The sequence below is a fragment of the Natrix helvetica genome, assembly GCF_964273705.1.
Source record: "Natrix helvetica genome assembly, chromosome: 5".
Classification (NCBI taxonomy): domain Eukaryota; kingdom Metazoa; phylum Chordata; class Lepidosauria; order Squamata; family Natricidae; genus Natrix; species Natrix helvetica.
This window is the reverse complement of record NC_138551.1, coordinates 50,415,893-50,440,614: the sequence shown is the minus strand read 5'-3', so window position 1 is coordinate 50,440,614 and position 24,722 is coordinate 50,415,893. Positions and strand designations below refer to the sequence as shown.

At 37.8% G+C, this 24,722-nt stretch overlaps 1 protein-coding gene across 1 annotated transcript in view; it reads right to left on the bottom strand.

Annotated features, from left to right (window-relative positions):
* The window catches only part of FBXW4 (F-box and WD repeat domain containing 4), a 78,788-nt gene that overhangs the window by 3,827 nt on the left and 50,239 nt on the right, over nucleotides 1-24,722 (bottom strand). Inside the window, exon 6 of the mRNA XM_081953514.1 lies at nucleotides 16,811-16,876. Within this exon, the coding sequence (XP_081809640.1) occupies nucleotides 16,811-16,876 (66 nt within the window). The remainder of the gene's footprint in view (nucleotides 1-16,810; nucleotides 16,877-24,722) is intronic.

Here is a 24,722-nt window from a genome sequence, read left to right as displayed (position 1 = left end):
TTTTATTCTTGTGTTAATAGTCTTCAGAACAAGCATAAATGCAAGCAACTATCCCCTTTTATCTATCAATACCAACACAAGGAGAAATCAAATTTACTCTATATTATGACTAGAACTCACTGATGATATGTATATTGAGAGTTTAAAACTGAAAAAAAATTCTTATTTTAGAGATATATTTTCTTCAATTTTTCCCCTTCGCATGCATTTTTCAATACATAAACTCTGCTCAAGGTCAGATATATAGTCTGTTAACTCTAAATATCCTATATACTCAGAAAATCTTTTTATTCAGCCTATTTCTTACATGTAGTATTTACAACAGAAATAACAGTATTTGCTGTGGGGTTTTCCTCCCAATCCCCAAATTGAACATTCCTAAGGAAACTATGCAGACCCTTATAGAACTTGAATTTTGAAGAACCTAAGCAAGCGTCTCTTCCTTATAACCCTGCATGCGTATTGATTTTAGAATGGTTGCAGGAAATAATGGAGGTAACATTGGAAGGAACAAAGTCATCAATAATATTCCCTTCCATTGTCCTCCCGCTTTATATACTAATGGAAAAGATCATTGAGGATTTCTAATAATTTACTCAAAAGCTATTTTGGCACAAATAACCAATTCTATAATCACTACTCAAGTTTGCAGAATTTTTAGAGCTTTTTTTCTCCACAGAGTTATAGTTGAGTTACAATAGCAATTGGGACCAGGACTGGCATTGCTAAGCAATGCGATGTAAAGTGCAATCACACAACCACATTACTTAGGGATGGCAATCCAGTCAATCCTAATTGTTGTGTGTAGGTCATTAAGTAGGAAGCAGTGGGAGTCTCAGGTAAGGAGCACAGGAGTGCTACAAGGGGGTGGGGAGGCCCTAGGAGACATGGCACAAGCCACATGGAGATGGGGGAGGAGATGCTGTTGTGTGGCGCTGTTGTGTGGCGCAAGCACAGGGAAGCTGCGGAAGGAGGCACAGGTGTATGTGAGTTTAGGCAGACCCAGGAAGGAAGGTGGAGGATGCATGTTAGCTAACAAAAGCCTAAGGAGGACATAAGGTATCTGTTAGTATAGAGAGGTCTAGGGAACAAGGGTGCCAGTAGATTTGTGCATTGAGCAAAGGTGTGTATGTGCAAGCAAAGAAAGGCCACGGGGGCAGGAAAGACTCTTACCCAGCCAACTTGCAACCTTCTCTGCTCACTTCACCATTGACTTTGATTGTGGGAAGCTGGCAGAGAACATCACAAATGGCAGTCACATAACCAAAGGATGTAAGTGTGAATTAATTGTCAATGTGATCACGGGTACAGCAATGGCCAGAACTTTGGGGACTAGTCATCCCTTCGTTCAGCACTACAGTAACTACAAGTGGTCGCTGAACAAATGGTTGTAAATCAATGATTACTTGAAAAAAGCAAGGTGTTAGTTGCAGAACCTGAAGATTTATTTCAATTGTTTAATCTTAATTTTATTATTACTATCACAACAATGTGAAGTCACAGCTGCCAGTTCTTTAGCTGATGTTCTTCATACACTCAAGTTCTTCCCTAGATGACGATGATGATGATTGATGGATGATGATGATGATGATTTTTATTATTATCATCATTATCATTATTATTATTTAGAAAGGTCAGATGTAGGATACATTTTAGGTTTTAGATGCCCCAGGGCAAATAAAGAATACAACACTATACAAAGAATATGTAAAACAAAAGAATTGAAGGAACAGTGGATTTGGGATAAAGGCAGCTGAGTAGGCTCCTTAAAAGGTCCGTCTGGCACAGGGTTCTCTGATTAATTAATGCATGCTCCTAATTGAGAACCAACATGTCCCATCTGTCCTCCCCCTCCCCAAATCTCCTTTACAAGAGAAAGCCAGGCTGCCACAATTCTCACTAACATTCAGACAACAGCATCCAATGAAGCTCATTCAGCCACTAAAGACTCCCATGTTCCCAGCCCTTCTCCTCCTCCTCCCTAACAGTCTAATCAGAATTGGACACAAAGCACTGAACGCCTTTTCAGACTAGTGCACTGGCCCTCGCTTCATGGGACAATACAGCCTCCACTCCCTAAAGCAACGACTCCCCCCCTAGTTATTTTGTTACTTTCTGCTCCTTGATCCCATATCAGTCTTTCTGGGGCACCCGAGCCAGAGGCCTAATTCCATCTGTAATCTGGGCTAAAGCTCCATGGGGGTGGGGGTGGGGGGTGGGGATAAAGACCACACAATAGGTGAAATAGAGTCCCAGGAGATGTTCAAACAAGTAAACACCGTTGTGTCAGAGGAGCAAAATTGCTGAGAAAGCAGATTAGTACCAGCAGCACTGGTATCCCCCAGATCAGAAGGTGAGCCCTACCCGTTCACTAGAGCCAACACGCTTCTGTGATCACAGTACCGACAGCATGCTGGGACCAGTCCATCTCCCCCAGTCACTCTCCAAAGAGAAGATTACAGAGAATAACAATTTCTTTGTGGCTGTGTAATTCCCTCCGTGACCGTGACTGTGGGCCACTCCATTAACCTCAATGCCAGGGCCTTAGCAACCATTTAGCAAGACCAGTCGGCCCTAGCAATGCTCCCCCCAAAGCAAACCTCTCGGACAAGCTTTAACATCAAGTATAGGAATTAATCCTCATCTCTCTCCCCCATTCTGAAACCTGAATCCAGGGGTGCTGTGTTATTACTTTGTATTTCTCAAGGCAGGAATCGCTGGACAAGCTGTTAAAATATTAACTCTTGGAGGGAAGAAGTATAGCCAGTTTGCTTTACAAACCTACATCAAGAAGTAAAGGCATCTATAATTAAAAAAGGAACTAAGAAGTAGAATTCTCATCATCTTAGAAAAAAGAGGCTCTGAAGAAGAAGAAATTACAATTGGGTTAGAAACTGGAAAACTGAGGCATAATAGGAATCCTAGGCACCAGGTCCAGCAATGGCGACCAGGTAAACAGGCTCACAGAGCCATCTATCTTAGTGCAGCTTGGATTCCTTCCTCTGCCTAGTGCTAGAAATGCCGAGCCTTGGTTTCCTTTATTCCCTTAAAATGGGGAACAACTAATAGCGGTGCTTCTTTATCTATAGGGCAAAAGCATCTTGATGAACTGAAAACATTTTTCTATCTGCTTAAATAAACCAAGTGGATCGATCAGATGGGAAATGTGGCAGTAAAAGTTATCAGACATGTTCTCCACATTCCACTTCCAAAATCTGGGGAGAAAAATCACTTTAAAAAAAAAGTCCAAAATGCTATGTACATGATTGCTCATAAAGCAGACAGATGCCTCTTTGTCCAGTATGAGGAACATGTGACCCTCTATATGTTGGATTCCCTAAGCCCATTAGCCTTAGCCAATTGCACCTATAGTTAGGGATGATGAGAACTACAGTTCAACTCAGGAGGGCAGCAGGCATCCTTTTGCATATTTTAATGCTACTCTTATCATTTCAGTTGGCACTGTTCATCAGTTGGATATGCTTAAGGAATATTACCCTTTACTCTTTTCAGTGTTCAACAGAATGTACAAAGAGAAAAAAAAAAGAAAATGGGCAATAGAATAAAATAGGGTATTTTTTAGTTTATGACACCAAGAGATTTAAAAGCAAGAATTGGTATGATAGAAGATTCACAAATGCAGAAATGGGGGCTGCGCTCATGTGAATTGTTCTATATAGGATACTGATTTTGAATTCTTGTTTGCCTGGTTTATTCCAATTTGAGAGAAATAGCTAAAACACTTTCAACTTTTAGGATTAATATCACCATCATCACAATTTTTGGTATTACGCTAATCAACATTAGAAGGCAAGACACAGAGGATTCATAATAGTGCTAAATAAATAACTGCCCTTTCTCACTCACCAAATTTTGTTAAGAGTTTTTCTTACAAAGAAAAAGAAGGGGGGAGGAAGACAGCATTTTAAAAACCCTGTGACTGACAGTTTCAGAAAGCTTCTTTATTTTCAGACAAGACAGGCAGATGCTGACTGAGGTTCATCTAGCATGATAGAGGCCATGCCACTGGGGTAGGGAAGGCATTTCAGTTTGGAAGCATAACGTTGGTATAATTTCCATTTCCATTTATAAAATCCCATTACTGTGAGGTCTATACTGTAACTATGTCCACAGGAGCTTGCTTTATCCTGGCAAGAGATATTCAGCATTTACAAGTGCTTATTTTCTCTTGTGTCCCCAGACTTGGCTTCCTCATCACACATCTCACCTATATTCCAGGCAGCAAAAGAATAAAATTTGAAGATACTCGCAGATGGAAACAGCTTAACTTATTTTCCTAAGAGTTAACACTGAGATCTCTCATTTATGTATAAAATTATTTCAGAAAAGTTAGCTATAGTATTTGCAAAATGCAATCATCTTTCCGGGAACAGGATTATTGTATCATAAAGTGTTATTCAGATGGAGTCCATTTCTTCAAATATATGTAAAATGTAATAGGGCAGAAATAAAATAAGCAGACCAAAATCATAGTTATATGCAATAGAGCCACAGAAAAATAAAAATAAAACCAGGATGTGCTGCAGATCTATGCAATGTATAATTTACAAGGTAGGATTCAGCCCCAAGAGATTTCTTTGCAAAATTAAGTCAGCAAAAAAAGGGGGAATTAAAGAGCAACAGAACTGGAGAAATTACTGCTCTGCATATTGTGGGGTGGATGAAAGAGAGAAAGCAGCTTGCCATTTCTTCCATCTAACAATTCTTCAAAGTATTATTTTTGGACACTTGTTCATTTGTCTTTTGAGCTATTATGGTAAATAAACCTTGGGAATAAGATCCAGTTGACAAATTGATTTAACCACTCAAATAAGTACTTATAAAGTGCTCGTGTGGGTCAGCTGGCACAAACAATCAACCCCTTCAGTTCTATAGATCACAGAGAGGTAAATCATAATCCCACTCTATCCTATATTAGTTGAACATCATCTGACTAGTCTATGGAAGGGAAGGTTCTTAAATTATCTTAAATCTACACTTAAATACTACATAAATACTACAAAAATACCTGAATTCCTACCAAAAATGTCTCTTTTCAGTTGATAAGAAGCTCTTGTATCTATCACTACCACCCAAGTTCTTTTCAAGTAGCATAGTTATCATCTTAACAAAGTCAAAAGGTTGCCTGCTCAATAGCTGGAGTGCTGAATACACAGTCATCTGGAGGAGGAATCAGTTTGTTCTAATTTGCCACAATAGTATTCTTCTTGAAATGGTGCTTAAACAGCAAATTTCGCTAACTGAAAAAAATTGCATACTATTCACAACCAGAACAGAATCAAATGAGTTGGTAAAAGCTTTGTTACTGGATTTTATTGTTGTTTTATTGTTGAATATATGTACTTCATTGTGTAAAGGTGAGCTCTAGTCATTTTCTGAGACATTAATAGTGTGTCTTATAGTATTTGACAATCATTCAGGCAGACGTGTATTTTCACAGACAAAAATCTATATTAATACAATTACTTTTAAATTCCACATCTCTAGATAGCCCACAGTGGTTGGTTAAGTAAAATAGCAATGGGTTATTTGTGAGATGTCTATACACTTTGTAGAATTTTTATTTATTCTTGATGAGCCAATGAATATTACAATTTTGCAAATATGAAAGAATATTCTTTTCTCCTTTCTAAGCTTCTGGAGGATCACCTGCATTTTCTCCCTTTCCATTCTTTTCATTGGAAAGCAAATATGCTTCTTTGAACATATAAAAGTGCTGGGTTTTTTTGTCCTGTTCTTTATTTTTATTATCAGGATATATTAATAACCCACTGATATGGTTTTGATTTAAATTCACTATTTATGTGTGAATACCTAAGAATAGTGATTTTGATATAAATAAGTCAACAATGTATGTCTTTTACAATGTACAGTTTTACAGCATTTCAAAAATTAAAAATAAGTTTTGAAACAAAAACCTGTCTTATATGAACACTAAGACAGCATCACTTTTCCTACAATTATTTTTCATTCACGTTTTCAAAAGGATAAAGCACCAGAGTAAGAATTCCACCAAGCTAATTCTGTGTGGTCATACCCAAAATGCACATCTTAAATATTTTCAATCATGTAATCATATAGTTCATTCATATGCAATAAAATAAATAATGTATAAATATTTTAGTATAGACTAATTTTTGTAATTCTAATTGGACATTTACTTTTAAGTAACGATTCCTGTTCCTTTATTGAAAGAAGAAGAATTGGAAGTATAGTTAAGGAAAGCAGGAACCATTTAGTTAAAGAACATAAAATATAGAAAACACTATTTTCTCCATCAAATACAACAGTGAACAGGAGTCAGGATCTATCACGTTCCAGGAGCAGGTGTCTGTGTGTGTATATAAATAAATAAAACACTTTATATATGGCCATTTTGTGCCACTTTTTAAAACCAGATATCTCTCCTGGCACATGTCAATGATGGGAAAAAGTCATTTTTATTTGCTTTTATTTGCAATGCCTATTTCTAATAAACTTTATGGATGTACAAGACATTCATGAAAAACAATAAATCAGAAGAAAAAGCAATCTGTTCCTTTGATGAACTCCTAGCTCAAAGTTTATTAATAAATTAACAAGTACTCCAAGACTGTTTATAAAAGGATAAACATAAAAAACAATCTTGGGCACAACAATAACTACTGTAGTTTTCTACAGCAATCTCTTCTCTGAAAAAAGTTAACTCTAGACAGCACCTAATTTATAATGCTTCCTTTTGCCAGCTGGAGGCATACATGTCTTTAGTTTGGCTAGGATCGTAATGATAGCTGCACTGATGGAGACAGAGAAAGCTTTTGCCCTCTTTTCTTCTGGTGACTCTGAATTAGCCCACACACACTTTAAAGGATCCAATAAAGAGATACAATTTCTTTACCTTTCCTGGCTCTGAGACCCTGGACATTTTTGTTGTCCTGGTTGTCGTAAGGTTAAGTTCAGAGGATAAACTGACAAGCCAGCGATGGGAAAAAGGCAGTTTCCTCACATAAAGCCAAAATGATGCAAAAGAGACCCCTCTGGGGCTTTTATTTGGGAAAACAAACAGAAATGGCACTAAGTCCTTCTGCTTTACAGGCCAATTTAACTATCAAACCAATTCTCTCCCTCCCAGAAGCAAAGGGGGAAGAGAGACACGGCAATATGACAATGGCAAGTAACATTCAGGGGAGAAAGGACAAAGCAAACTGTCTGTCTCCTTGCCTTTCTTACCCAAGGTCCTTTTTTTAAGCACACGTGTGTTCTTGTAAAAACTATTAGATTGCAATTTGTATAACATGGTGACCCCCAAATTCAGACGTTTAACCCTTTTTCTCTGCAAAGAATGTGAAGAATGTCTTGAAGGTGGGGAAATTCTCTCAAATGGGGAGAGCGTAGTATGGAGAATTGGTAGGGAGTTGTGTGAGAATAAGCCCCTGTATAGCTCCTTTTTAAACAGTCTGAGTCTTTGGAGGTCTCAGAGAAAGAGAGAAAGAAAAAGAAAGAAAAAGAAAGAAAGAAAGAAAGAAAGAAAGAAAGAAAGAAAGAAAGAAAGAAAGAAAGAAAGAAAGGCTAGACTCAGGAGCAAAAGTATTATGTCCCTGGTACCATATTTAGATGCTCTTTATGATTTGTTTATTCCCTTATTATCTAAAGAAACAGCAACAATGCTTTATAAACATGAATCTGCTCAGAACCAAAGAGCCTCTTCTCATATATGGTGGAAGATAATTTATTTAGGGTGTCATAGAAATGCTCTGTAAGCAAGGGAATGAAAGCCAAAAAAAGAATGGAGAAGGTCAAAAGTCATTAATTCAAGAAAAACTCAAGGGCATTCTAGTTCTTTATGTTTAGAAAAAGAATTCTCCATGCTACAAAGAGCAGCTAAATAAAAGAAAGTTCAAGTCTCCCTAGGACCCACTAAAGCTGTGGTGGTAGTACATGTTTACTTGAAAACTTGTTTCACAGGAATCAATGAAATTCCATTTAAGGATTGGGAGTGAGATACAAATGTTTCTCTTTTGTTCAGGGTATATGTGTGAATGAAAAAGACACACTAGCAACAGCCAAGTTAGGAATTTTCCTAAGTTTTGATGCAACGAGCCCAAACTTTTTGCCATCACTGGGTATAGGGTAACAATTACTGAATCAAAATAAATCAAATGAACCAACTTACAAAATGCTAGGATCCATGACTCCCACGGGAATGAAATTTGAGGACGTTATGGCTGCTTCAGCATTATTCCACCTTCCAACTACACTTCCCGGAAACCCATAGGATGTGTGGCACAAGGGAAGGTGGGGGGGGGGCATATTCCCTTCCCACTTCCCTCTAGCCCCTGCCCTCAACTGACTGGTGGAAAGGTTCATCAGAGAAGCAGTGATTGTTTGCTTTGGAACCAAGGCTGAAATTTGAAATCCTTTAACAGAAGTGGGCAGCAAGTGAACAATGCGACAATGACCCACATGCCTCTTGGTGAGGTAAGGCTGACTGGGAGATGCTGCCAGTTGATGGGTCAGTCCCTCTTCTACCCTGGAGGGAGGCCGATCTTAGGGATATGCTGTGATGGGTGTGCACTTTTCCTCACAATCTGTGGCTCTCTTTATTTCCCTTCTTCCCAAGAAAATGGTAGGAAGTTGCAAAGGTCAACTGAAGAACAGGAGTGATTTCCCATGCTCCCTGCCAGCTTCCTACAAGCAAAGTCAATAGGGAAGCTGGCAGGAAGTTCAAGTTGCTCTTACTCTCACTGTTGTGCTCAATCAACTACGTAGCTACAAAATCTGAAGGGTGAGCTTCAATGGGATACTTTGAAACAGCGGCTGAAATCTGCTCCCGGTGCACCTGATTTTAGATATTTGAAGTAGTGATAGATATAGGGTTTACTTATTTCAATAAGTATATATTGTAATAATCAATATTTATTATAAAGATCACATATCTGTATGTTGAAATCTATTGACAGAGTCAAAAATTTCAATGGGGTGTATTTATTTTTTTCACAAAATTGGTACACAAAAGGTAATTTGGTTGTCTTAATCAATACCGAGATGTAAACAAATATGTGTGGAGCTTATCCATTTCTCCACAGAGGAGATGCAAAAGATCAACTCAGGTTTCACAAGATATGAAGGAGGGAGGGGCTGCGGCTCCGCCTGAGGACAGGGGGGGAGGGAGCAATATCGAAAAGACTCAGGTCACAAAAATAAATGTATCTGAAATATCATTGTAATTGTTGATATATTAGAAAGTGGCAAAAGAGATGATTGAACACATGGTTGATACAATGTATAACAAGACGCTGTTTCTGCTTATCTTTTATCTTTTATCTTTTGTTTTTTTCTTTTCTGTAAAAGTTGTGAGATTTGGAGAGATTTCTACCTCTAGCACGATGGAGCTGCCAACATTTTTGTATATCCACTTACCCTTTCCCATAAATGTTTAAAAATCAATAAAATTCTTTTTAAAAAAAGATCAACTCAGGTTTTCAGTTTTATGTATGACATGTTGAACTTTCCTATTAAAACATTTGGAAAATGTTTAGATCTAGCTCTGTATGGGTTGGTGTAGAAGTCAGTCATGACTCCTTGCAACTGCTAACCCATGCAATTTTTTGACAGCGTTTTTGGAAGTGGTTTTCTTCTGCCTTCCTCCTAGAGTTGGAATAAAGTAGGTGGCTCAAAATTATCCAGTTATCTAACGCACTAAAACCCACCGTCTCTGCTTTCTGGTCTAGTGTTCTTAATCTCAATCTCATTGTATGAATTCTCTAATGCTAACATGCATGTAGATGCATCTGTAAGCAAATATGCACAAATTCATATGCATATGTACCCCGGTTCAGTCAGTTGATTCCATCGCTGACCATAGGGGGCGAGCAATTGCCCCCTGTGGAACGGGCGCGCAATTTGGGCGTCCTCCTAGATGCCTGGCTGTCAATGGATGACCATGTGGCAGCCGTGGCAAAGGGGGCATTCCACCAGGTTCGCCTGATGCGCCAATTGCGCCCCCTACTGGACCGGGATGCCCTACGCACGGTCACTCATGCACTGGTGACGTCTCGGCTGGACTACTGCAATGCCCTCTACATGGGGCTTCCCTTGGGACCCGCTCGAAGACTGCAGCTAGTCCAGAACGCAGCCGCGCGGGCTATTTTTGGGAGTACTAGGTACTCCCACGTAACACCGCTCCTGCGCGAGCTGCACTGGCTGTGGTCTTTCGGGTGCGTTTCAAGGTGTTAATCGCCATCTTTAAAGCGCTCCATGGCTCAGGACCTAGGTACTTGCGGGATCGCATCCTACCACACACTTCCCTGCGACCGATTCACTCTCACAGGGAGGGGCTCCTCCGGGTGCCGTCCACTAGGCAGTGCCAACGGGCGACACCTAGGAGTAGAGCCTTCTCTGTGATGGGCCCAACCCTCTGGAATGACCTCCCCCCCGATATCAGAACCACCACCGACTTTCTCTCCTTTCGACGAAAACTGAAGACTCACCTGTTCCGTTTAGCCGGCCTGGACCATTCATAACCTCATTATAACTCTTGGCAGATATATTTTAACTGGGTAATTTTAATTGGGTATTTTTTAGGATTGTTTATATACTGTTTTTATCTGCTTTACCTGTACAGTGTTGTATTGCCTCCTCTTCTATGTTTTTATGTTTGCATGTTTGTAGTCCATTTTATCTATTTCATTTGACTGTACACCGCCCCGAGTCCCTTTGGGGAGAGGGGCGGTATAAAAATTGAAATAAAGGTAAAGGTAAAGGCTTGATTGGCCAGCAAACTCATCTGACCTGAACCCCATAGAGAATCTATGGAGCATTGCCAAGAGAAAGATGAGAGACATGAGACGGAACAATGCAGAAGAGCTGAAGGCCGCTATTGAAGCATCCTGGTCTTCCATAACACCTCAGCAGTGCCACAGGCTGATAGCTTCCATGCCACGCCGCATTGAGGCACTAATTGCTGCAAAAGGGGCCCAAACCATGTACTGAGTACATATGCATATGCTTATACTTTTCAGAGGTCCGATATTGTTCTATGTACAATCCTTGTTTTATTGATTGCATGTAATAGTCTAATTTTCTGAGATGGTGGATTTGGGGTTTTCTTGAGCTGTACGCCATAATCATCACAATTATGACAAATCACGGCTTGAACTATCTTGCTTTGCATGTAATGAGTCTTATCTCATATATTAGTTTCACCTTTTAAGTTGCATTACTGAAATAAATGAATTTTTGCACGATATTCTAATTTTTCGAGTTTCACCTGTACATAAGCATTTAAACTAAATGTAGCATACTAGCTACCTCAATACATTCCTATCTGGAGATGGGAAGAAAAAGCACCAAAAAGATGAAAAAGAACAAGCCTAAGAGCCTGAAAGGTAAAGATTTGTGTCTTTCTCTTCATACAGACTTTCCTTCATTCCCTTGTTTCTTCTTCTTCCATTGTAAAAAAGAAAAGAAAAAACCCTGAAATCTTTATCCTGCTGCCCATTGCTATTACCTGGGGGTAGTGGGTGAGGTAGAATCTTTCCAAGCAAGCCAAAAGCATCCATATGTGCTCAGTCACAATGATTCAAAAGGTAGAATAGGTAGCAGGCCAACCCACTTTGCACAGCTAACAAGAGAAATTAATTACAGGAAGAGGTTAAAGAGAGACAGATAAAAGGGATACAACATTTCAACATCTGTTGCTAGAAAGTGTTAAGAAGGCTTGGTTTGCTGTCAGAGATGGCATGAAGCCAGTTTCACTGCATTAATTGAGAATTGAAACGTAAAAATTATAGGGTTCCTTTTTTTTTTTTAAGAAAAAAAGGCAGTCACAACTACTCTTTTTAAGAAGAGCATTTATAGGAATGGGAAAGAGAACAAATGTTCTTTTAAATATACCATTTTTGTGAATGTATTTCAATATGTGTAGTATTTCAATTCTGGAAAAGGAAAGGTGCTTTGGAGTGTGCGTGGCCATAAACACAGTACTCATTCACTATTCCTTAAAGTCAAACACGTCTTTTCCCAGGACCATGCTTCAGCTTGTAAGGGCAGCTGTGAAATCCAAGAAGAGATGCAGCTGCTTTCAGAAGTTGCCAACAGGTGCTCTTTCATCAACCACACATGCTTCCTTTAAGCACTGCATACAGCCCTATGACACTGAGCTATGATATCAGAGTAAATATTAAGGGTACAAAAAAAAAAGACTCCTTCATCAGATGAATATTTATCCTGGCTTAACATTCACTAGCAGCCAGTTTTACTGCTACAGATGTTTAAAGTACATACTCAAGTGTTTGCATCTATTTAGCAGCACACAGATCCATAGTTCTTTTGGTCATTTTCAGCTTGTCCTTTTGAGTTTTTCAGTTTCTAAAATTTCTGGAGAAACCACAAGGGATAGTTGTGATCATTAGGCAGATTCAGCAGCGATTAGCAATATTAACTTTTAATCAGTGGTGGGTTCCTGGTTTGCAGCCTGGTTCGCTGGAACTGGCACTGAACCGGTTTTCTGGGCAGTGCCATCTTGTTTTTTGCTTCTGCGCATGCACAGAACATTTTTTATTGCACTGTGCATGCGTGCACAGCACGCCCACGAGCGAACCGGCAGTAGTGCCTGCCAGAGCCCACCCCTGCTTTAATGGGTGTGAGTGCCTGTATGTAAACCTGGGCTATGCAGGTAAAGTTGGGTTGGTATGCCAGGCTGGGCCATTGCCCAACAGCATTTCACAAGTGATGTTCAAATCCCTGAGATTATTAGTATTAAGGGACTACAACATATATACTTTGAGCAATGAATTTGTGTTGACAATGAAATCCAGGACAACAAGGACAACCTTGTTCTGAGTCATTCTACCCCCAAGTCATGTTGGTGGATAAATGCTTGATGTGGTTGATATAATCTGAACCCATTGCAATGTCTCATTTTTGCCAATAGTCAGACCATTTTCTGGTCAGGCTGAGGACAGTAAGGGTGATGAAGCAATTGGGATGGTTTATTCCAGACACTTGATGGGGTCTGAGGATTTTCTGAAAGGACTTGGGGATTTTCTGGTAGGCTGCTCCACGTCACATTGGTCAATCTCTGAAAAAAGGAGAGGATAAGAGTATTGAACAAGATTGCTCCTGTGAAGCCTCTTCTCAGTTTCTGACTGTGAGATCCTTGGATTTGCAGAGCCCAAGTTCAAACTGTCAAAGTAATATATTTCTTCACTCTTATTTAGTCTTCAGATTCTCACCCAGCTGCCCTGTTCAAAGTAACTCAGACACTCTTAGGAAAGGACAAACAGGGTACTGCTTCTGCAGACCAACTAAATATATTTGCAGGCTTCTCTGCTGGCAAAGTTACTTGTATTAATACAGTTTCCAATATCATTTGACTAGAATCATGTAAGATAAGAGGGGCAGTATCCTGCATTGTTACATGGGATTCTTTTGAGTGGATAGAAAGATTTTTTTTTAACAAAGTGGATAGGAACTCTGCAGTATGAGCACTGCCACTTGGTGACCAGAGCCATGCTGTCTCTCTCCTTTTAGGCACTTGTGATGTAAATAATGCTTCTCTAAGGGATGACCCAATGCCACCTACCTTGAAAAAGATGGCACTAGCCATTTTCTAAAGAGGCTTTCAACTGACAAGTTAGACATGTTTTAAATCTTCCTTTTTAGAGGAAAGTTTTTGAGAATACGTTGTCAAATCAACTTAAGCAGATTTTAGAAGTAGAATTGGGATCAGGTATCATTTGTTTGTTGATGGGCCCAAAATACTGTGGAAGTCTTGGGAGATATCAGTGGTTGTAAGGGGGTTGGGGGAAATAAGACTAAGCCATAGCAGTATGACAATGATAGTTGTCAATAATCATCTGACTCTTCTGGGAAGAGAATTTCTGGTGGTTGCTCTAGGTGAGCTTCTACTCTCCTGAAAGCAGATGTCCTTCACTTGTGACTCATGTCTCTTGCTTAAATAGGAGATGAAAGTTGTAGCCAGAGGAGCCTTTGCTGTTATTGGAGCATGATAACCTATTACCATGTAACTAAATTATTATCATGCACTCTTAATGGAGCTGTGTTTGAAGATGACTTACATGGTGCAGCTGAAGAGAGTCCGTCTTATGCTATATAATTCTGCTCACCCCATATGAACATTCAGAAAAAGTGACCCAAGATTTTGCCCCTATAAGAGATATGTATACTAGGATCCTGTTTTTCTCAGTGGTAATCCTTATTCTAGAATACACTGTGCCTTGACACACACCAGGCCCTTATATTTCTGAATTTTTGTAAGGCAATGAAAACTATGCATTTAAAACAGACTTTATATCTAGTCATTAACAATGATTATGTGCCATCAGGTTGATGCTGACTTTCAGCTACCACACAGTTAAAATATTCTCCAGGACACTCTGTCTCCAGTTTGATCCTTTATATTTAATTTTTTCAATGTAAAAATATAAGGAGTGAACAAAAACAAAAACATAAAATAAGAACTAGAAAGAAAGAAAGAAGAAAAAGTAGAACAGAACTACGCCTTCTACCCTTCTATCGAGTATCATCTTAAATTGTCCCCAATCTCTTCTTAATCTGCAAATCCTGAGATTATCGATTCAGTTCTTTCAATAAAAAGTCCATATAAGATTTTCAGTCTTTCAGAAAAGTATCACTTTTTCTCTGACCAAACTTGCCAGTTTCAGTCAATTTTCCAATCCAATCTTCAATCTGATCCTTTACCTGATCCGTTCAGTAATGCCATAGTAACTGAGGCCATCCTCCTTGCTGCTGGTCTTCCTTTTTTTTTTCTTCCATCTTTTCTAATATTACAGACTTCTACTAGGTTTTCTCATAACGTGTCTAAAATATGATAATCCAAGACTGGTCCTTGTGCTTTGAATGAGCACTCTGTATTGGTTTATTTTATGATCCATTGATTTGTTTTTTGATTGAATTGTTAACTTGGGGCACCCAAGTTTTGTGAATTAATGAATTTTATACAGATTTTGTGAGAAGGATATTAAGGATTTTATTGCTATTGATGGTATTTTGGAACACTACAATGTGTTTAACAAGAGAGTGGTATAAAAATGTGGAAAATACATACATCCGTACCTGTCATATATCAAGGAGAAACAAGTAAGACATCGTTGAGGGTTACAGAAATAGGAGAAAAATAAACAAAAAATCTAATAGCATACTGGCAAATTGAACCAATTTGATGTAGTGATGTAGTGGCCTAGAAACTAGGAGGTGCTGAGTTCTAGTCCTGCCTTAGGCATCAATGCTGGCTGGATGACTTTAGGCTAGTCACTCTCTCAGCCCAACCTGCCTCACAGGGTTCTTCTTGTGGAGAAAATAGGAGGAGGAGGAGATGGAAGGTATGTTGCCACCTTGAATTAATTATAAAGTAATAAAGATGGGATTTTTAAAAAAATCTAAAAAGCCACATCCTTTTTGAATAACGATGAAAAATGAGGACGTACTATCACTCAGAAGCAGAACTGCTCAAAAGAAATAATATTCAATGCTCTAAAATCATACCACAAATAAAGTAGTGAATGTTGCATTATTTTGAATGCTTGAAACTACTCATAACAATAGAGATGGACATAGTTTTGTAACGCAAGATCAATGGTCCTCGCCAAAGAAGCATCCACAAATAATAAAGTAATGTAGTAACAAATGTAAAAGGCCCCAAAGGATCATTTTTCTGTGTAAAGGCCCTGTTTTCACCAGCAACCATTCCTCATGTGAGAATGCTTGACCAACTATAGATTGTATCTAAATTATGCAATGTCCACTCCTCCCCATCTGAGAGGCCCAAGAGGGGCTGCCCAGTGGTATACTGCATTCCACTACAACAACTGAAAAGGGAGGGATCCATGAATTTGCACCCACTGTAAGAAGAATCTCATTGGTTAGACTCCCAGGCTTTAGCTCTGCCTGTCAGTCAGGCTTTCGCCTTATTGAAAGATCAAACTTCATCCTGCCTGTTCATTACCTTAATCCTATTTTCTACATAGCTTTATTATCTGTGGAAGCTTCCTTGGGAAAGGCAGAAAAGGTGACAAGGCCACTCCCTATTTGCCTTATAAGAGCTGTTATTTTTATGTGCAGCAACCCACAAAAAGTTCATGGGCAAGGAGACTGGATATAGGAAGTAAACTGAACATCATCTTCCCATACATCATCTAAATGCAATATTTAGATTAAGCCTTCTTAAATGTAAAGAAACCATAATGTTATTCTGTAGCACAGAATTATAATCAATTTTATAAGTAATCTGCTCTGCAAAAACGTTTTTCTGGGAATCGTTGCACTTATGTCTCAGGGAGTGAGAAATCTTAAACCATGTCATGTATTTATTCCTTATATTTAAATGGCCCCAAAAAATCACAATAAGCTACCAAATATGATAGCAATAACCACATTTAGTCACTTCTTGATATATGTAGATTCAATAATGCCAATAAAATGGATTATTGGCTATTAAATTTATACTAATAATTGAACTGTTTGATAGAAAAGAAACGGAAGACAAGCCAACTGTTAGCAAAATAGCAGAATAGACAAAAGAAGACCCCTCAGACTCACTTTGCCAATAACTAGGGAAATTAGACACAAAGCATAAAAAAGGTGAGTACATTATATTAGGATGGATGGAAGGCTGTGTTAATCTTGAGCCCAGTCAAGATCAAATTCCAGGCTGTGGGCAGAATTTTCTTGCAATACTGCATTTTAACCACTGCGCCACCAGGGCTCCTAGTTCTCCTATTTAGAAGAATTAAATGCTTTCATTAGTTCTTATTCATGCCATTCTTACCTCCCTAAGTCCCAGATCCTCAAAGGTGAATTATGTCCACAGCATGCTGTTCCAGTCACAAATGAACTATTAAAGAAGAAAACAAGGAATATTAGATTTGTATCGCTATTAAATATCTGTACTATAAGTAAATGAATATGCCAAAGACTTGTGAATTGCAATACATAAGAGTTTCCATGCCTGACAATTTAACAAAGAAAGAATAGTACAAATCTCAAGAAGTCCACGTCAAGTCATTTAAATAGGACAACCATCTCCAATTTGTATAATCATCCATGCTAGCTGAGTTTATTGGATTAAAGTCCAATATCACTGGAGGGCAGATGATTAGGGAGAACTGGAATAAGGAATATGGGAAATTGTTATTTTAATACCAATTCTGACAAACAGAACAGTAATAAAGGCAAAATCATAACTGTATCATAATGATTGTCTGCCATCCATTTCTTAAAACAAGGGAAGCATCTGTCAGTAAACTATTTCAAGAGGAATCATCCTAATATCTGTAACATTGGTCCATTTGGGACATTCTCCCCCAAGAGGCAAGGAGAACTCCATGTCTCCTGGCCTTTCAGAAATATCTAAAGAATTGGCTCTTTCATGCCACTTGGGGCTAAAAGAGGAGCACACAGCTATAGGGTTGGTTAGGGCCCTGAAGGCCCACCCCCTTTTAATTTATATTTAATATCGAATTTTAGCAATCCTTGCCTTTATTTTAAATGTTTCAAATTCAGTTTTTATGCTTTAACATTTTTGTTTGTATACCAGCCATAGTCCTTCACTGAGGGAGATGTGTGATAGAAGATAGATAGATAGATAGATAGATAGATAGATAGATAGATAGATAGATAGATAGATAGATAGATAGATAGATAGATAGATAGATAGATGATAGATAGATAGATGATAGATAGATAGATAGATAGATAGATAGATAGATAGATAGATAGATAGATAGATAGATAGATAGATAGATAGATAGATAGATAATGGGTAGGTAGGTAGATAGGTAGAACAAACAAAATTGGTACTGATAGGGTGAATTACATAGGGATACAACTGGGTTGGAAAGATTAAATGCCAAGTTGCACTTTGTTTAAGCTCTCTAAATATAATCTATTAATACAATTATATTTTTCCTTTTCCAATTAAGAAAACTTTATTTAACAATTTTAAAGAGTATGCATGTATGTATGTATGTACGTATGTATGTATATATATATTCACACGCACATATACATATACATACTGTATATAAAACTATAACATTTCCGACTTTTAAGAAGTACATTAACTACACTTGTATAATTATTGTTTTAGCCTTATAATCCTTATATTCTATTTTTAAAAAATGTTTATAGTACTTATAACATTTAAAACAAAGATGTATTTTCAAGAGATGTTTGTGAATGAACAGATCTTGACTTGGATTGCACAATTACTGATAACATTAGTACAAGTTTCAGGCAGAATATACTGATTTTTTTATTATATAAAAAGTATAAATTTTAATGTCAACATGTCCACTATATTATTGTTTACAAATGTCCAAAAAGAAGAAAAAGGTATAAATACCCTTAACATTATTGAGCCCAAAATTTTTGATGCTTAGTAAGAAAGTTGTTAAGTGAGGTTTGCCTCATTATACGACCTTTCTTACCACAGTTGTTAAGTAAATCACTGACATTGTGAAATTAGTAACACTGTTGTTATCTAGCTTCCCCACTGACTCTGCTAGTTAGAAGGTTGCAAAAAGTGATCACATGACCCCAAGACATTGCAGCCATCATAAATACATGCCAGTTGCCAACTTCCTAGGGCTGATAAAAAGTGATTGACCCAAAGTTATCTACCTTGTGATTATGGCAGCACTAGAACTCACTGCATCCAGGTTTCTAGCCTAATGTCTTAATCACTACATCAAACAGGTTCTCATTCATGAATTATGCCTAATTTCTTTGTAAAAAGAGGTTTCATTTGCAATTTGATTTCTAAAATTATCTGCATCAATATTTCTCCAATACTTTTGGGGGGGGGGGATTTACATATCCACCACATTATGATAGAATATTTCTTCTTAAGAGTTTCTTATTTTCTTTTGGGGAGCTTCCAACATTTATTGCTGCATGATTTATCTATTTTGGCCATTAATGATAGACTTTTATATCATCAGTAAAACATTTTATACCGGTTCTTTCTCAAAGCATAACTTTATAGATTTGTTCTTTAGATACTGATCTTTATATGTGCCCTTCTATCTAGAATAAAAGGTCTCTACATTACTTAGTACTATATGGATCAGAACTGACTATCCATTTTACTGGCTATGTAATGTAGTTAAAGAAGTCAAAACTTATATTCATAACTATTTATGAACAAAGAGTGGCTCCTTCTATCTAAGAGGTAAAGAATTTCAATTCAAAAGATTTGTTAAGTCTAGAAATTCTGATAAAATGTAATCAGTTCACACATTAAACCACCTATCCCTAAGTTGTTGTGCTTAGATATACTGGAGTACAATTCTCATATTCTTGAAAGGCAAGTATATTTCTAGAATTTATAAGTTCTCCATCACATTTTGAGGACATAAACATATTAACATTTTGGATTTTGCTTCATTATGATCTACATCGAGAATGCCAAGAACCTGAGCTGCTTTTTATGCATCAGCTAGCAGCATATTCTTTTCACCAAAATGTCTAAACACAAGATTTCATTCCACACCTCATGGGCCAAGATAAGTCTTCAGAACATCTGCAAGCTCTTAAATATAGGGCGGCACATCAATTGATCCCCCAAGTCAGCAAGCAGTCTTGTACTCAATGGAACTAAAAAAAAAAAAAATCCTGAATTTTGTCTCTTTTTGTGTCTTTAGCATAAGCCATTAATAAATGGTAAAGCCAATTACCGTGGTTAGAAACATAATAGCAGCTTGGAAATCACTGAAGTGGGCAATTCAGTTTTTAAGATTTCTGTCTTGCTTTTCTCTCTCTCCCTTGCTCAACACAGACACATAGGTCTTTCAGAAGAAGGTATGCAACATCCTTCCAGTGGGTGCACAGGTCTAAATTAGCATCAAGGTATGTCAATAGGACTGAAGAGAGGGGTGGAGACCATCAACACTAATCCCTGCTATTCTGCTTGTATAGCCTGTTGTGATTGGGATTAGAAATTTCTTGGTGGGTTGGCTTGCAAATTGCAAACTTCCCGCAAACTACACAGAATCTGAACCACAAATTCTTCCCATTCTAGAAGAATCCGAAAGTTCTCATAATTCAAATAAAAATAATTTCTAATATTGAGGACAAATATAAGGTCCTACGTCGCATTTCACTTCCACAACTGTAACTTTTGTTGTTAGCACAAAGAATTAACTTTTTGTTGTTAGCACAAAGATTTTTTTTCAATGTCTGAATTGTAATTACAAGGAAGAAGATGTCATTTGCTCCTCTAACATTATATACTTTGTTTTGTTATGAAGAAATAGAATTGGGATTAAAAACTTTCTGAATAATATCAATAGAATTACATGCCCTGAATATATTTAGATCCACATATTCTTTTTATAATTGCTGCACCCTAATTTTCTCCAGATAAATTCATCATGCAAAGAATGGCATATCTACAATCACTTCACCCTTTCCTTCCTAAATATATTGATAATGAAGATGCCAATATCAAGTCAGCTATTTTTTCCCCGCTCATCTCTTGCAAACTGATTTTGGGAAAATACAGGTATCTCAAATATTTTAATCTCTGCTCAATCCTAAATTGGTTTAATTTAATCTTCCATATTAGAAATGCCCCTCAATGTTCATCTATTATTTTTTAAGGTGTTTGGGAAGGAACATCCTATTCCAAACAAATTCTTTCCAAGTACAATAATGATTTTCTACATTAGAAATATTCCTCAATCTCCATCTACTATTTTATTGGACAAATCTTCCACAACTAACAAGGAAATTTGTTTGGGCAAAAGTAATTTCTATCTCCTACAGAAAGTAGACAGAAGATTCTGAGAGAACGTCTAACACTTACATTTTATTCAGCAACTCTTTCCATTCCACAGTTTCCCTTTAGGGATGGGTAGGGGATATGCAGAGGAGAATTGTCTCTGTCCCCCTAAGAACAAACAACCAGCAGGGAGAACTTTAATGTTGCATCTTCTTCATTTATCTCCCATTTTTCAAAGTTCCTCCCACAACTTTGGGCATAGGGTGCTATATCTCTCTATTGGTAGTAACCCTACCAGTTGCCTTGTTCCCCAAATCAGAATCCCTTTACGTCAGGCTCCAAAGAATCAGTAGACTCAGGCTGAGCTTGTGCAGCTATTGCAAATGAACTTATTGTAATAGATTGCAAACATGAGCATCGTTAGCTGACTTCTACAATCTTTCTATGTTTGAATAGCCTTTTCAATTAAATTAGGTATTTTCTTCTGCATCTCTTGCACCAGCCATCCAAACTATAATTCCCTTCTTAATGTTTTCACCTCCCATCATGGAGATAGTATGTGGCAAAAGTTCATATGGGGCAAGAAATTTTAGGACCCCAAAAGGAACGTTTTGAAATCAGATTACAGAAACTACAGATGAAAAATAACAAGTTTTATTCGTACCGTCAAGGGGAAACAATCAATAACCTTGTCAACTAGCTTTTGGGATGATCATGTAGAAGGAAAGTATCTGGTAGAAAGTCATATGTTGTTTCTAAAAGCACATAGTAGGGCTTCTTGTCAATGCTAATTATGGTTCATTTGTAGAAAGCCATGGCAAGATCTAGTTATTCTATGCTCCTTGGAGTTTCTACAGAAAACCTGAACAGAGAAGGGTGGGAAGGCATTAGGTAACAAGTGTGGATGATAATCTGAGGCAGTTACGCATGAGTGGAGGAATGAACTTAAGTATTATTACAGCCACAGGCAATAAGACTGCCCCAACTATCTTGCTTATATAGCATCAATGGTACTGTTCCAAAATTGGATCTATCCTGTTTTCCTACTGAATATGGAAGATCATCAAATGAAAAATGGAGTTTAAGGGATGAAAAAGTCTTCACTATTAAAAATCACATTATTCAACAGCAGTAGGTAACATGGAAACTAAACTAACCATCTCAGAAGTAGAGGTGAGACCTCCATAGGAAAAGTATTCAGGCCTTCATGAGAGAGACTCTTATGTTTCATAAATTAGGAACATAGATATGAAAGGTGAAATCAGAAAAGAATTGTGCCCACTTCATATAAGATGTAGGCAAGCTTAATGCCCAGATGTTCTTAACAGCAACTCTGATCACACTACAGTGTTACATGGTGATATAATCCAAAAGATCACGGTTAGCAGGTTACCTATTTGTACGTTATTTTATTGTATAGCTAACATGAACATACATCTCCTTGTAGGTAGGAAAAAGAAAATTACCCAGGAAGGATATGGAACCCAATGAAATAAGGTACTGTACTAAAAAAGCAATCACAATTCCCACAAGAAGGCAAAGTTGAAAACTGAAGACATAATTGACTGTACTCAGTGAGTACTCATTAATGCCTCCACTTCAGCATGGAGAGAAGTTATCAAGTAGAGTTCAATAGAGCTGTGTCCTAGGCCTATACTGCTCAACATTTTTTATCAATGACTTGGATAAAAGTGTTGAGGGAATGCTTACCATGCCTACAGGTTACATAAAGCTAAAATGCGAACACTTTAGATCTGAAGCAGAGGTGGTTTCCTACCGGTACGGTACAGTACGCCAGAAGAGGTAGTAAAAATCTGGTGTACCGGATAGGACCAGTAGTAATGATGGCCTGGCCACACCCCCGAACCTGTTCTACGTCAGAAGCTCTTTTTTAAAAACGTTTTTTCCCCCTGCTGGTTCAGGCAAGGGGGAAAAGGTTTTAAAAAGTAAAAGAGAGAGAGGGAAGGAGGGAGGTAGAGAGGGAAGGAGGAAGGGAAAGGAGAAAGAAAGAGAAAGAAAGAAAGAAAGAAAGAAAGAAAGAAAGAAAGAAAGAAAGAAAGAAAGAAAGAAAGAAAGAAAGAAAGAAAGAAACAAACAAACTCACTTTTCAGTCAGGAGATTCAGCAAAGGAGAAAAACAAATGCTGTCACTTTAAATTCGAACTGAGCATGGCTGGCTGTGGAATTCTGGGAGTTGAAGTCCACAAGTCTTAAAGCTGCAAACTTTGGATTTTAAATTGAAAAGCTGCTCAGAAGGAGATTTGCAAAGTGACATTCCGCAGTTTGTTTCTCGGTCAGCTGAACAACAATATAGATAGATAGATGATAGATAGATAGATAGATAGATAGATAGATAGATAGATAGATAGATAGATAGGTAGATAGATGATAGATAGATAGATAGATAGATAGATAGATAGATAGATAGATAGATAGATAGATAGATGATAGATAGATGATAGAGAGAGATATATACATAGATACATAGAAAGATAGATGGATGGATGGAAGGAAGGAAGGAAGGAAGGAAGGAAGGAAGGAAGGAAGGAAGGAAGGAAGGAAGGAAGGAAGAAAGAAAGAAAGAAAGAAAGAAAGAAAGAAAAATAGCACAGCAATTTAGGGCTAGAAGGCTACTGAGAGGTCATCTAGTCCAACTCCCTGCTGCAGCAGGAAACCTTACATTGTATGGATTACTTTGGTGCCTCTAACAGAGAGGAAAATTGCTAGAAAGGAGAAAGAGTTTACTAGGACAAGGCTGCCATGCAGAGGAAGACATAGTTCTTGACTTATGACTACAATTGAGCCCAAAATTTTGGTTGCTAAGCAAGAGCATTGTTAAGTAAGCTTCACCACATTTTACACAATCCATGACATCTCCTGGTGAGTGACATCAAGTTGGCCACACCCACCCAGTCACATGAGTGCCAGGCCATGCCCACGAAATAGGCCACACCCACCGAATAGGTAGTAAAAAAAAAATTGAAACCCACCCCTGATCTGAAGTGTCTTCATGAAATGAAATGAATAAGCTATGTGTAATAAGAAGAAATGTAAACTTTACATCTAGGTCAAAAAAAGAAAAAGAAAGGCACAAATATAGCATGAGTGAGATCTAAGGAGAGATATGATATTAGTCTTCAAACATCTGAAGATGTCATATAGGAGGGGGATTAGATTAATTCTATATTATCCAGAGACAGAACCAGAATCAATGGGTTAAAAAGCTATAGGGAAATATGCTCAGGCTACATAACAGAAAATTATCCTTATTATATAAACAGTCTGCTAGCAAAACAAGTGGCTGACACATTAAGTGCTGAGGTTTTTTTTCTGGATGTATCGCTAAATGAGAAGTGAAACGTCTTCAAAGAAAAACCAGAAATTCTAGTTGCCTCTTAAAAAAGCACCTTTGGGTCTCTTTTCTGAGTTTTCAAGCAGAGGCTAGATGATAATCTCTTAAAAAAAGATCCTGACTGAGCAGAAGGTTGAAGTAGATAAAATCTAAGGTTCTCCTTATATCTTTTTAAAAAATCTTTCGTTTGTGTCTCATCTTAAGTCAATAATTTTATCTGAGAACTTTTTATATACTGGACTACACTATCTGGATTACACATGCAGGTTTTAATCCGAGTCCTTTCTCTCAACTTCACATCTTGTAAATTAGTTCTAATTGTCCCATTCTGAAAACTACTGTATATAAAGAATCAATGAAGCAAGAGAAAGCTAGGAGAAAGCTATTTCTTAGGAACAGATCTGGTGTATGACAAAGTAGGTTAACAACATCTTGTTTGGACAAAGAGTTTGGATATGGGGAAGGAATGAACTTAAGTGTCAAAAAAGATACAGAGGGACAGAGCATGCTGACAAGAGAGCCTCTTCCAACCACAGAACTGTATTATCCACACAAACGTAAACTTATGCAGCCTTTGAGTCTGCACCAACACGTTAGTGCAAGAGCA